Source organism: Vipera berus (genome assembly GCF_964194415.1).
Source record: "Vipera berus genome assembly, chromosome: 1".
Lineage (NCBI taxonomy): Eukaryota > Metazoa > Chordata > Lepidosauria > Squamata > Viperidae > Vipera > Vipera berus.
In genome coordinates, this window is record NC_138202.1 from 231,882,211 (window position 1) to 231,896,423 (window position 14,213).

General features: G+C 33.8%; 1 protein-coding gene across 8 annotated transcripts in view; it reads left to right on the forward strand.

Moving 5' to 3' along the window:
- The window catches only part of PHF3 (PHD finger protein 3), a 626,630-nt gene that overhangs the window by 587,162 nt on the left and 25,255 nt on the right, over window positions 1–14,213 (forward strand). For 2 of the 8 annotated variants that reach the window (XM_081316438.1, XM_081316437.1), the window contains 4 exons: window positions 1,205–1,272; window positions 1,619–1,887; window positions 8,906–9,061; window positions 9,352–11,164. In XM_081316438.1, the coding sequence (XP_081172564.1) occupies window positions 1,644–1,887; window positions 8,906–9,061; window positions 9,352–11,164 (2,213 nt within the window). In that variant the 5' untranslated portion in view covers window positions 1,205–1,272; window positions 1,619–1,643. Of the gene's footprint in view, window positions 1–1,204; window positions 1,273–1,618; window positions 1,888–8,552; window positions 8,624–8,905; window positions 9,062–9,351; window positions 11,165–14,213 lie in introns of those variants that run through there. The other 6 variants (XM_081316440.1, XM_081316439.1, XM_081316444.1 and 3 more) reach the window with 5 other exon arrangements.

The following is a 14,213-nucleotide window of genomic DNA, read 5'->3' on the forward strand; positions in this document are numbered from 1 at the left end:
ATTTCCTACACACTTCATTAGCTTTTACTATTGTCTGTATTTGGTATAAATTTGCTGTATGTCAATTTTCCAGATAGCTTGGTCTTCTCCATTTTAACCCCAGAGGGTTTTAAAAAATGATATCTGGAGGTAATTCCTGTTAATGTGGCATACACTAATGTTGTTTTGCCTTCGATGGGATCTGTCATATATTATTAATTTTATTTACATCAATATAAATTATGTTTAAAATTTTTATTTTTAATACATTTTTATTAAAAGTTTTAAGGAATACATAAAATCTATCACAAACCAATACGAAATAGAGAGAAGAAAGGGAGAAGGGGGAAAAAAAAGCACAAAGTGCAATGAGAAAGATTAAAAAGACAGAAGAAACTTCCAATTTCCTCTGCAGAAAATATAAGTATGATCACAAAATTATCTCTTATTGTATAATTACAAAAAGCTCACTTTTTATTGTCTATTTTTTTTCTAATCGAAACCACAAGTGCATTTTTTTTCTTTTTCATGAAAAAACCTATAAGGGGTTTCCAATCAAGCACAAATATAGATATTATCTTTTTCTGATCAAAGCAGTTAATATAGCCACCTCCTCAAGTTCCATCACCTTCACCAACCCTTCCATTTTTGCAAATATAATAATATTGGTGCAGTTGTCATATTTTGTTTATTTATTTACTTGTTCAATTTCTATGGCTGCCCATCTCAGCCACTGACATATATAAAAACTGAGTTGCCTGTCCATTAGTCCTAAACAAAAGCCTCTGCTTTCAGTTATACTTTAATCAATTATGTTTTAACAATTGTAGAAAAATCATAGAATAATTTCCTTCCCTCTTTATTTGTTAAAAGATGGCTGATATTTTACAGTGGCAGTTGACATGGACTAAAGTGATTCTCACTGCAGAACATTTAGCCAATATGCAGTTAAAATTAACTGAAATTCAGTTAATATTGAACTCGTTCAATTTCAGTAACAATTGAAAATTATTATCTGTTTATCTGGTATGGCGTAACTTTAAAAATAGTGTTCCATTTCATCACTTTTTAATGTGATGCATGGCTGATTGATTTTGCCATAGCAAGCATGAATCTGGGCAACCTTACCCAGGGTTGGAAATAGTGGATAATTTGTAATATTCTGCTTTTCCTTTATATGCTATTTTCCATTTTCATTCCTTATTTACTTTTCCCATTGTTACAGGAAATTCCATGTATGGGAAGTTTGCTTGGTAGAAAATAGGATGCGGAGGATGTTGCAATGCAAAAACAGTTGAGTAGAATGCATTCTGAACTCTTAACATTGCTTTTTCTCAGGATTTCTCAGGGGTAAATATACATCCCTGCCTCCCGTTTCTTTCATTTTGGCAGCTTTGCAATTGAGAAATAGTGACTGGAGTTCCTAAATCTCTAGTTTGGCCTTTAATTTGCAATTCATCAAATCTAAAAATAAATGAATAAATTTCTTGTTGAATTTTTTTTTAAAAAATAATTTAATAAATAGAAACAATTTATAGTAAGAATAAGACAGCGAAAAGCCACATCAGATTTGATATTTCTAGATACTTTCTAATCCATAGTTTATTTTTCTTATGGTATTTTTCTTGTCTTTCTATAGGGATTAAAGACACACAGGAGCCTTCATGGATATAGTTGATACATTTAATCATTTAATTCCTACTGAGCACTTAGATGATGCCCTATTTCTAGGATCCAACCTGGACAATGAAGTCTGTGAGGATTTTAGTACAAGTCAAAATGTCTTAGAGGATTCGCTGAAGAACATGCTCAGTGATAAGGACCCTATGCTAGGATCTGCAAGTGCTCAGTTCTGTTTGCCTGTTTTGGATAGCACTGATCCCAATTTCCAGATGCCTTGTTCTACAGGTAACTCTTAATATTTTCAAGTCTACACTTTTAAATAGAGCAGTATTGTAGTGTTTTCCCCTTTTTTAGTTTGAAAATACATTTTTCTTTCTGCTCTGCTTTATAGCATAGAGCAAAACATTAAATTGCTAGTTGTCCCTGAATTCACTTGAAAATTCTATTTAAGAAGCTTTAAAAGGAATAATGGAGAGGCATGGTGCTACAGGCTATTTTTTCTATGAAGACACTGGTGTGCCTAGTACTCTACCCTTCACTTTAAAAGATATTATAATATAATATATTCTATTATAACTAAAGAATCTGTGGAATCTTTAAAAAGCTGAGAAAAGTATATATAATAGCAGAGTTCCACTCCTACAATAGAGGTTTTCCTTGATCCTTCACAAATCTGTGTCTAGATAAATCTTCACTCTGCAGAGAGATTTTTTTTGGGGGGGGGCATTGAAGGCAGTGGGGAATTCAATTTTGATCAATTGTAAAGACCATTCTGCAGACCTAATGGGTTATAGTGCTGCAGAATAGGATGTAACTTTGGACATACTTTTTTAAAGGGAATTTCATTCTTAGCACAGAAGGATTTTCAAGATGACCTTTAGAGCTTCATGCTATAAACTGATCCTTTTAATCAGAGTGGGTTTTTTTGCTGAATAGCTTTCAATATAAAATGGGTATACTGACCGTCTGTAAGAAACAAATAGGACATTGCTTGATATGTGGTCATGTATGAGTTTCAATATTGATCCTTAGATGTTATAAACAATTTAAATTGGCATGTGTCACAACTTTTAAACATTCTGTATCATTTCCCCTCTGACTTTCTAGCTATTCTGTGTCCTTCATCCCATGTCATTTCTGTGGCTTGTCAAATCTTAGTCCCTTTTTGTTTCTTGAAAAAATAGGAAAAAATAATAATTCCATTACAATACATATAATTTGAAATGTAGAAGAGGTTGATTATAAAACAGTACGAACATTCATCTGAATCTTAAGCCAATGAAAAAAAATGATTTTAAAGATGTGATAAACCTTTTCTAAAAAGAAGCTTAAGCCAATCCTTATCTATGGTAATACAGTTAATTATTTCAACTTGCTAATAGTTAAGAATGCCATCCATGTATAACATTTCTAGGAAGGGACATGGTTGAACACTATTATCTTTATTTCTGAATAAAATTTTATAGGATTGGGGTAATTGAATCTAGAAAAAAAGTTGTTATCCTGAATCTATGATAGATTTTATTTATCACTTCCTTGAAATAGCAGGATCTATATTTTGAATTCCCTGATGAATTCTACACTGAATGGCTAGTACTGATAATTATTTTAGTCCCGGTTATCTACAGTGACCACTAAGGAGATGTAATATTAAGTTAATGTAGCAGTACATAAAGTTGTGCTAAAATGCTCTTAAAAATAAATTGTGCTGAAACCATAGAACTTTTAGAATAAATACTATTGGGAAATAATAGTCACTTTATTTATTTTTTATTAACAATGACAATTTTGGTAATTCTATTTTGTTCTATTTTTGTAATAAAGACTTGTATGTTAAATTGGTTGATTATCAAGAATAGACTAGTAGTGACTTAAATGTTTGAATGCTTGAGATGAGTATAGCTGTCTGGTATGTCTTCAGCTAAAGTTCTAAGTTTTCTGTTGAATTTTAAAACTCTTGAAAGGGATGTGAGTGTAGATGCTCAAAGTATGCACAATATGTTACATATAATTATGAACTATTACGTTGAAGCAAAAATCTCTATATACTTGGAATTGTAACAACATAGATGTCTCCATTTTGTTAAAACAAGTATTTAGATTTTGTTATTTGTTCAAACTGAATGAACAAGATAAGAGTATTATAAGAGATTAGAAAGTCATGATTCAGTGATTCTTTCAACTAGCTATTTGTTCCTATGATCTGAATTCTTAAGCAGGACTGGCCATTTCCTCATGGCACACCTCATTTTGAAATTGAAGAGAAATGTAAAAGAATTTGCATCTTATATTAAATAAACAAATACCAACTTTACTCAAGGACCCAAACCCAGTAAGTCTCTGAACATTGTATGAGCATTGCAGTAATTATTGAAAAACTAGCATTACCCGCAGAATTAGTAAATATTTCAGCTTTTCCTTAAATGACTATTTTATAATAAAGAAATAATAAAAAAATAAAATATAATTGTATAGAAGACAGTGTCCTATCCAAAATAATAGTGTTAATTTAATTTGAAAGCAATATATTTATCTGTACACATTAGGACTTTAGATATTTGCCTCATTAATGACTCGTGAGGAAGCATAATAAGGGATACTATATCAGGATGTAAAGGAATTCTCCCACTGACTGTTACGCTTTTGTTTTGAGGGAGAAGTAATTTTTCTCATCTGTTAAGTTCTTCCCCATTCCTTTCTTAATGTTTCTTCTCAGCTCCTGGTATTATAACTGCCCAATGAAAAGTTTTTCTTAAACAGCAATACCTTATGTTGCATTTCTAATTATTTTTGAAACTAAAGAAGACTTTCCAAAAAAAATTATAATTATAATAAATTATAATTTATTTTTTTAGATAAAGATGTTGAGAGGTCTTATTAAATGTGACGGATATTCCTACTGCATGGAAAAAGTTGTCTTATATTAGATCAGACCATTGGCTTATTTAACACAGTATTATCACTGACTGCCCAAGTGTCTCCAAGACTTTAAGCAGAAATTAGCCCAACCATATATTTTAGTTCCTGAGAAGTACTCTCTCTCCTTCCTAGAATTCAGATATCATTTGAAAAATCAGTGTCAAAAGAGGATTGGAAGTGAATCAGTCTGAGGGAATAAATTAATATTTTTTTGGCCCTTTCTATCTAGTTTTTCCTGGCTTACCTTAATTTTTTTCATTTAATTCGATAGGGTTTTTTTTTTTGCTTTTCCAAATTTTCTTTATTTGAATAATATTTCTTTATGTTATTTTAAATGATATGGTTTGATCTTTTATATTGCAGTGATTTAAAATAAGAATTTATTGAAAGAATTTTAACTGAATATTATAATTTCTTTTACCTGAACATTATAGCTTCCACTTCACTAATACTTCTGTCTATGTAATTCTGTTTATCTTTTACTTGGGGGAGAGACTATGATAATAAATTAGCTATTATCAAGTAATTTATCAGCAGTTCTATTTTGCTCTTTGTTCATTTGCTACTAAGGATAATTTAGAATCTGCGTAAAGTTGGTTGTGAGTCATGCCTATGTTCCCGTTTCTGCAGTTACTTTTCAGGTGGATGAAAATCATGCATTTTTATAGTTTTTCATCATTTAGTGCTTGTCCTTCATTTGACTTGTTTCAAAATCGTTGTGTTTGTTTTGTTGTATTACATATTCATGCATATAATATGAAGTATACATACATATCTAATAGACTGTTTAAACTCTTTCATCCTAAAATCCTTCCAGAGTGGCTAATGCAAGGTCAATAAAAGTGGTGTGTTTATTGATTGATTTAATTTATGGCCGACCTTTTCATTTAGGAGCTTAAGGCAACATTCATAGCATTACCACATTATGTTTTATTTTATAAAAACAACAAACCTGTGGGACAGGTTGAGCTGAAAGAGAATATCTGGCCTAAAATTTTCCTGAGAAAGGAGAGTGGATAGAAGGTAGATCTTCCCGGTTCCATTCCAGCGCTTGAACAACTATGCCACACTGATTCTCCATTGACAGCCTTAAACAATGAAATTCAAAGGCAAGGAGAGCAATGGCAGGCAATTTCTAAGTTATATTTATATTTATCAGATTAGAATAATTTTTTTTTTAATACAGTTGGTTCTTATTTAAATCTGATTTGCTTTGCTGCCTTAATCATTTTGCTATTTCTTCATTATGGCATAATAAATGTATATGATATTTTAATATTAATTGGTTGAAATGGCTCAAAAATGATGTCTATTTTTTGGAAGATTGATTGCATTTGTTTCCATTTAAAATCATTTCTATTTTAAGAAGCATTAAGATGTATACAATTATAGATGACAGCTAGTGTTATTGGTAATGCATTCTGAATAGAATGGCTTACAGTGAGAAATCAGGAGTGTCAAATTCAGTCTGCTATAACTATATAAGACATATACGTTTACTCAAGATTTTAGTAATGTACATATATTTTATGTGATAACTGAAAAGCTTAATCATTGGGCTTCAGAAGTTACTTGTCCAGAAGTATTTATCCCAGGGAAGTAACTAGCTACAATATTCATTTTAATTCCTTTTTTGGTGTGTGTTTTTATGTGTACATATATGTGTGGATGGATGCCTTCAATTCAGTTTTTGACTTCTGTTGACTGGGCAAGTTACCTGCAATTTTCTTGGCAAGGTTCTTCAAAAGTGGCTTGTCAGTTTTTATTTATGTTGGCCATATGTGACCAGTTTCATCCTATTTGAAATTTCAGAATTATGTAGCTGCAGATCTTAGTGTGGGATTCAAAACTTCTACCATGAGTAAATCCCATGAACTCCAATGGGGTGGTGGGTGGGGAAGTCATGTAAAACTTTGTATATGAAAACATGACATAATGTAATATACATAATGTAACATATGTATCTTTCTCTCTGGCACTAAAAAGAAGTTGGGCTATATGTTACATCCTTTGGACATTTGACTCCTGTTTAGCAAGCAGGTGACAGCTATGGCCAGGAGCACCCTTGGTCAAATATATCCTGTGAACCAACTATGGATCAGGATGGTCTCACAGTCACTTAGAGCCTATTTACCTTCTACTTCAACTACTGCAATTAGGGTAGCATAGAGCTACCTTTGAAGACCATCTGGAAACTACAGTTATTCCAGAACCTGGCTGCACAAGAAGTTAAGAGGTTCTTCATTTTACCATTTTAACATCTCTGGTCCATAAACTGAACTGTTTATCAGAAATGTTTCAAGTGCAATCTAACACATTGGTTGTCCCTATATAGCCTTACATTGGTTTATCTTCAAGACTTTCTTACTCCTATCTGTCTGATAAGTTCAGCTACAGTTAGTGTAGTCTTATGCCCTAGCTCTACGGCATTGTCACGTTAGGGGACCTAGGAGGTCTTTCTTCATTGTAGTTATGTCTGCCTTGTAGAATAGTGTTCTTCCTGAGATTTGGATGGTTCCAACACTGTTGGCATTTATAAAGTTCCAGCATGCTCTGAAGTGTAACGGTTAATTCTTTGGTAGTCTATCCTGATGTTTAATCCATTTTGTTGGATATACTCTCTGATGTATAGTGATGTAGTGTTGTGTATTTACTATTTCTATTGTTTTTATTATTGTTTTCACTTAGAGTTACTTTGTAATGGGGACCACATATAAAGTAATCAATCCTCATCTGAAGTCGTGTTCCCTAACAGGGCCTTAGCAATTATTTGATTTTAAAAAACAAAACAATTTATAAAACAAATTGTAATTTACCCTTGTTAAATTATATTATATTTGTTTTGTTGTTAGCTTTTTAATTGGATTGTATCTTATAGATAGTTCTTATTGCTTTTTGTACATTTCTCTAATTTCCCTTGAAATCCATATCGTATAATGTTAGGTAGATTTGTACTTGTTAGGAAACTAAGAGTAGGTGCTCACTGGTGTCTTTTCATCAGACTAGGTGGAAGTTTGGAATGGGGTGCATTAGGGTTAACTTTAGGGTCCTATAAAATTTAATTTCTCATTATTGTCTTTCATGAAAAGACAAAGCGAATCCTTATATTTCCAGATGAATCTTGGGTGTGATAATTATGGTAATTGAATTTTAATGGGGTTATTATGAAAGGCTACATTTTGATCTATCATTAACTAAGATTTTTAAATGGCAGCAGAAGTAACCCATCACTGTTTTAACTAATAACCAGAAGAGCAAGCTACTTTTATTAGAAATCTTAAAGCAGAGCCTGGACAACCATCTGCCATGACTAGGGTTCTGCAACCTCTTTGAAAGAAATATATGCACAGCCTCTTTGCCAGGAACAGCTTCCAAAGAAGCCGTGTCAGCACCCCTTAATGATTCAAAGAATGAGCTTCCTGTGTACTTTGAGACACCCTTGTTCAAAGTCATTGCACAGCTTTGGAAGAAAATACTCTTTTTTGCTAATATTTATTTTATATATTTGCATTTATTTTTTAATAATTACATCTTAAATTCTTCTTGGTTAGTATTAAATAATTTCTGTGACAGGGACAGTAAATCTCTGCATTGAATCAACACCCATTATCAGATATTTTGAATGAAAGGAAATGAGTTTTGTAATGGAAAATCAATATAGTAATTACTATTTTCTGAACATAGACATTTCTAGTAGGTTTTCATTTATTGAATGTATTCTGCAACATCTTGTAAAATAAGTAAATTAATATATATAGGTACATTCATACCTGCATACACTATTTTAATATAAAGTAACAAATGTTTGCATGGAAATAAATCTCATTGTGTTTAATGAGATGTACATAAAATTGCAACCTTATACTGTAGCCCTTAGATTTTGGCTAGATGTTTAGCAAGTGAAACACATTGTTTCCAGACTATCATGTTCTACATTTAGCATCTAAAAATAAACTATTAAAATTATATAGATAAAGGAAATTGTCACTTTTGGATCAGCTCTTTCCATTTTTAAATTCTCTTTCTCTTAGGTGGGAAGGGACAGTGAGGGGACAGCTGATCCTTTAAGGACTGAGAACTTCCTGTGGCAAATCAATAAAATGTGAGTCCACTAAAAATGGCTATGACTCTTTCTCAAGGACCATGTATAAGAAATAATACTGCTCTGAATGACCACTTGTTTTATCTGCCTTTTGGGAAACTTGTACATCTCATTTCCTACACGTGCATTTAATCTTATTTATCTCTTTCTTTCCCCCCCCTCCAACCTACCCCTTCCCCATTGCCATTGCTTTCTTTATGTTTCACATCTTTCATGACATTATAGACTTAATAAAAATCTTTTTAAGATTTAGGATTGTGGTTTTTTCCCCATTTTTTTTAGCTGTCGGACTTGATGATATTATGGATGACAGAGTTAAGGAAACTGCCCACAGTACCATTGATGAAGGTGATCTGTCATCCAATAGGAAATTGAGGGACCAAATGGATGGAACTTCAATTAAATCACCAAGAAAGTCTCCACGTTTAATGAATCAAGGTAGTTTTTAAAAAAATAATAATAATAAAAATACACATTAAAAGCAATGCATTTTGTAGAGTTCCTGTTTCCATGATCAAACCACTTAAAGAATATAACTTAGTGTTTGCTTGAAATAAATGTGCTTATAATTTGATGAACAGTCAATCTATAACCCACTTGACCTGAATAGGTGTTGAGGATAGGCTTAGTAACTTTTGCATTTATTGTGATAAACTATATATAGTCTGTTTTTAGTGCATGTTATTTTTTATTGGTATAAATAACATCAATATATATATTTTTAATAGATCCAGTACGAAGTCTACGGCAGAGCACACTAGCTAAACGTTCAAATTCTTCACCTTCTGTTCCCACGAAGAAAACTGTAAAGTCTGGACCTGCCCAGAAGGGAGGACTGAAACAACCTGATAAAGGACAGGCTAAACAGGATAATAAGAACAATAATGCAGAAGAGGATTTTAAAAAGATTGAGCCAAGCTGTAACGACAGTTCCCAGTTAGAAGAAACAAAAGAAATCCCACCATCATCTACAGGCACTTCAGAATGGGTTCCGTCTTGTGCAGAATCAGAAAGCAATGAAGCAGATAATGAGCATGAAATTCCCAGTCAGGCACAAGTCAGAATATCTCATGAAACAGGAAATTCTTCTAATTTGTCAGGTTCTGTTACCTTATGTAAAGAAATGGAAAATGAAGCACAGGCTGTTACAGAAAATTATGGTACTACCATTGGAACAGAGTCAGTGTCATCTGCTTTTGTTGACACCGTTACGAATAGCGACAACCTTACAGGTGAAGGTGATGAAGTTACGAAATACACGTCTGAAATATCTTCAGCAGAAAAGGCAAACCATAAGACTGAGGAAGAACAGAATAGAATTGAAATAGAAGATCAAAGCAAGGAAACTGGAATGAGTGATACTCTGCTTATTTCTCAAACTTGTGAAAATTCAAGTGAAATTCATGAAGATCTTTTAGTTCAGTCTAATTTTGTGGACGGAAAGGCTGAATGCCACTTAGGTTTAAAGGCTAGTGATGATTGTGCTCATAATGCTAACTTGCAAAAAGAAGACAAGGAAGAACATTCAGATGACCTGAAAAAAGGTGATTTGAAAGATGATCTTCCTTTAAATAGCATGGAATTTGAACAGACTGATTTAAAAGATGATGGTACAAATTCTATCAAATTAGAAGCAAGTACTTTGGAAGATAGTATTATTCAGCACATTCCAACCCAAACAAAACATGAAGAGCCTGAAAATGTAAACATGGGAGAGATTGAAATTTCAGAATTGCAAGAAGTTGGGCATTCTGGTGTTCCATTAAAATACCTAAAAAAGACGAAGTCCAAAAATACCAAGACTAAACAAAATAAAACTACAGTCACACAACAGAAATTGGCTCCTGTAGGCCAGGACACACAGAGTAAAATTCATGCTCTTCCAAATCCTCGTAGTCAGTCTTCAGTAAGCCTGAAACGTCACATAGAGGAGCAAGGAAACATTCAGCATTGTCAGAAAACAATTAAAGTTAAGAAACAACATTCAGATAAAGATATAAGATTTCAGAGCTGTGACTCTGGAATACCTCTAAAGAAGCAAATCCATGAGGTAGGGAAAAATATTCCCCGGGGTCAAATACCAGTTCAGGTACGGAAGATAACGACAGAAAGAATGATTGACAGATCTGTCAGCCATCATGCTGGTTCTAAAGAAGGTTTACATTTAGTGTTGGGAACAGTTAATTCTAAGCAAGGGCAGTTGCCACAACAGAGCCAGAAGCAGCCACAGAAATATCACCTTAAAACAAATAATTGCATTAAGGAACAAGGAGGAAAAAAAGAGTCCATGGCATTACTTGTGGATTATTTAAAAGATGATGAAAAGGAGAAAGTCAAAATTAGAAAGTTAGAAAAGAACCTTCAGCCTCGACAGAGAAGAAGCAGTAAAAGTCTTTCAGTTGAAGAGCCACCACTGTTCATTCCAGATAATATTTCTACTGTAAAACGAGAGAGCACAGAACTCCTGTCTCCCAGTGAAAGCAAAAGTGTCTGGATACCTAGTAAGCAGTGTGGGTTTTGCAGAAAGCCACATGGCAACAGGTGTGTGCTTTAACACATTGATTTTACAAAATATTTTGTAATCGGCTTCTCATTTTTTAGAGCAGGGGTAGGTGAATTTCTTCTGATGGGGATGGACTCCTTTATTTTTTTCATCTGAATGCTTCACATTATTGATTATAGCCAATTATATCATCATAGGGCAGGATCAATATTTTTGGCTTTTTGGGAGGGAGGAGGAGAATTGGAGGCTAAGTGGTGAAGTGAGAGAATTGTGTTGCATTGCTCTTGGGCTGTAAATGATGAAGAGATTTTCAAACAAATCTTTTGCAGTCACACATCCATTCCTGTCCCAATTTTAGGTTTTTGACTATCTTTTTCAAATTAAAACATAAAAGATAGAATCAGATTAATCAATTCATAACCTGAAATCTAGAATTGTTGAAGTAAGTCAGAATGTCCTTCAGCTACACTAAGGAAGTGAAGGAAGATGAAAGAAGAAGAAGATAATGAAGAAGCAAAAGAAGAAATAGATACAAGAAAATGTCCCTATATTCTGGTTATTTGCAAAAAAAAGCTTGTTTAATTGGTTTGAAAATCAGAACATTTTTGCAGACGAACAAATTAATAATGGCTTTTTTCACAACTTCTGTTTTTTTTCTATTTCTTCTACTAATACCCAGAATAGATCACAAATATAAGCCAGGAATAAGCAAGGATTCAGATCTAAGTCACAATTGAAATAAGCCAGGATTTGCAAACCATCAACAAACCAGCCTTGGTTTCAAATTCTGGATTTGTAACAAAAAAATAAACCTTAGATTTTTTTTAGGAGGAATTCAGTCTTCATTCTACGCCAAAACCAAACAAAGATTGCATTAACTTAGCATTATATGTAAACCTTGCCTGTGTACATTTACCTTCAAGTTAAATCTAGTATATTTTATGATACATACTTCCCAGTATATATACAGGTGAAACTAAAAAAAATAGAATATTGTGCAAAAGTTCATTTAATGCAACTTAAAAGGGGAAACTAATATATGAGATAGACTCATTACATGCAAAGCAAGATAGTTCAAGCCGTAATTTGTCATAATTATGATGATTATGGCGTACAGCTCATGAAAACCCCAAATCCACAATCTCAGAAAATTAGAATATTACATGCAATCAATAAAACAAGGAGTGTACATAGAACAATATCGGACCTCTGAAAAGTATAAGCATGCATATGTACTCAGTACTTGGTTTGGGCCCCTTTTGCAGCAATTACTTCCTCAATGCGGCATGGCATGGAAGCTATCAGCCTGTGGCACTGCTGAGGTGTTATGGAAGACCAGGATGCTTCAATAGCGGCCTTCAGCTCTTCTGCATTGTTCAGTCTCATGTCTCTCATCTTTCTCTTGGCAATGCTCCATAGATTCTCTATGGGGTTCAGGTCAGGTGAGTTTGCTGGCCAATCAAGCACAGTAATCCCATGGTCATTGAACCAGGTTTTGGTGCTTTTGGCAGTGTGGGCAGGTGCCAAGTCCTGCTGGAAAATGAAGTCAGCATCCCCATAAAGCTCGTCTGCGGAAGGAAGCATGAAGTGCTCCAAAATCTCCTGGTAGACAGCTGCATTGACCCTGGACTTAATGAAGCACAGCGGACCAACACCAGCAGATGATATGGCTCCCCAAATCAACACAGACTATGGAAACTTTACACTGGACTTCAAGCATCTTGCAGTGTGTGCCTCTCCATTCTTCCTCCAGACTCTGGGTCCTTCGTTTCCAAATGAGATGCAAAAGTTGCTCTCATCAGAAAAGAGGACTTTGGACCACTGAGCAATAGACCAGGTCTGTTTTTCTTTAGCTCAGGTAAGACGCTTCTGACGTTTGTTGTTCAGGAGCAGATTGACGAGGAATACGACATTTGAAGCCCATGTCCAGGATCCGTCTGTGTGTGGTGGCTCTTGATGCACTGACTCCAGCCTCAGTCCACTTCTTGTGAACGTCCCCAACACTTTTGAATGGCCTTTTCCTGACAATCCTTTCCAGGCTGCGGTCATCCCTGCTGCTTGTGCACCTTTTTCTTCCACACTTTTCCCTTCCACGTAACTTTCTATTAATGTGCTTTGATACAGCACTTTGGGAACATCCAACTTCTTTTGCAATTACCTTTTGAGGCTTTCCCTCCTTATGGAGGGTGTCAATGATGGTTTTCTGCACAACTGTCAGGTCAGCAGTCTTCCCCATGATTGTGATTCCTACTGAACCAGACTGAGAGACCATTTAAAGGCTCAGGAACCCTTTGCAGGTGTTATGGCTTAATTAGCTGATTAGAGTAGGACACTTTGAGCCTAGAGTATTGCACCTTTTCACAATATTCTAATTTTCTGAGATTGTGGATTTGGGGTTTTCATGAGCTGTACGCTATAATCATCACAATTATGACAAATCATGGCTTGAACTATCTTATCTTGCTTTGCATGTAATGAGTCTATCTCATATATTAGTTTCCCCTTTTAAGTTGCATTACTGAAATAAATGAACTTTTGCACGATGTTCTATTTTTCGAGTTTCACCTGTATATTCCATATCTCTGCCTACCAAATAATGTATGCTTTCATGGATTTTTTCCTGGTAACATTAAAAATAACAAGCACTATTGATAAATATCAAAATGCTCATTGTTAGCTTTAATAGCAAAATTTGAATCTTGCAGTATTCTGAATACTTTTTAAAGAATACTCAGTTTTGCTGTGATAGATTTTCTGAAAACCTTTGAAAAGGTTTGATGCTTTAACCTGATTACATTAATGTGTATGTGTGTAATAAAATGTGTACCAACCATTCTGCATAACGGCTTTTTCAAACTTGGGCTGTTCTAGATATTCTGGACAATGATTCCATTGTAGTTCATACTATATGTTTAATTAGAAACAGTGGGGTTTATAGTTTGAAACACCTAGGAACTAAGGATGTATAGCATTTGAAATATTATTTTCCTTGTCCTATTGCCAAAAGGAATTAATCAAAATATTTGATACAAATTTCATATATTTTATTATCAGACAATATAGCATAGTTAATATGGTTTTATTTGA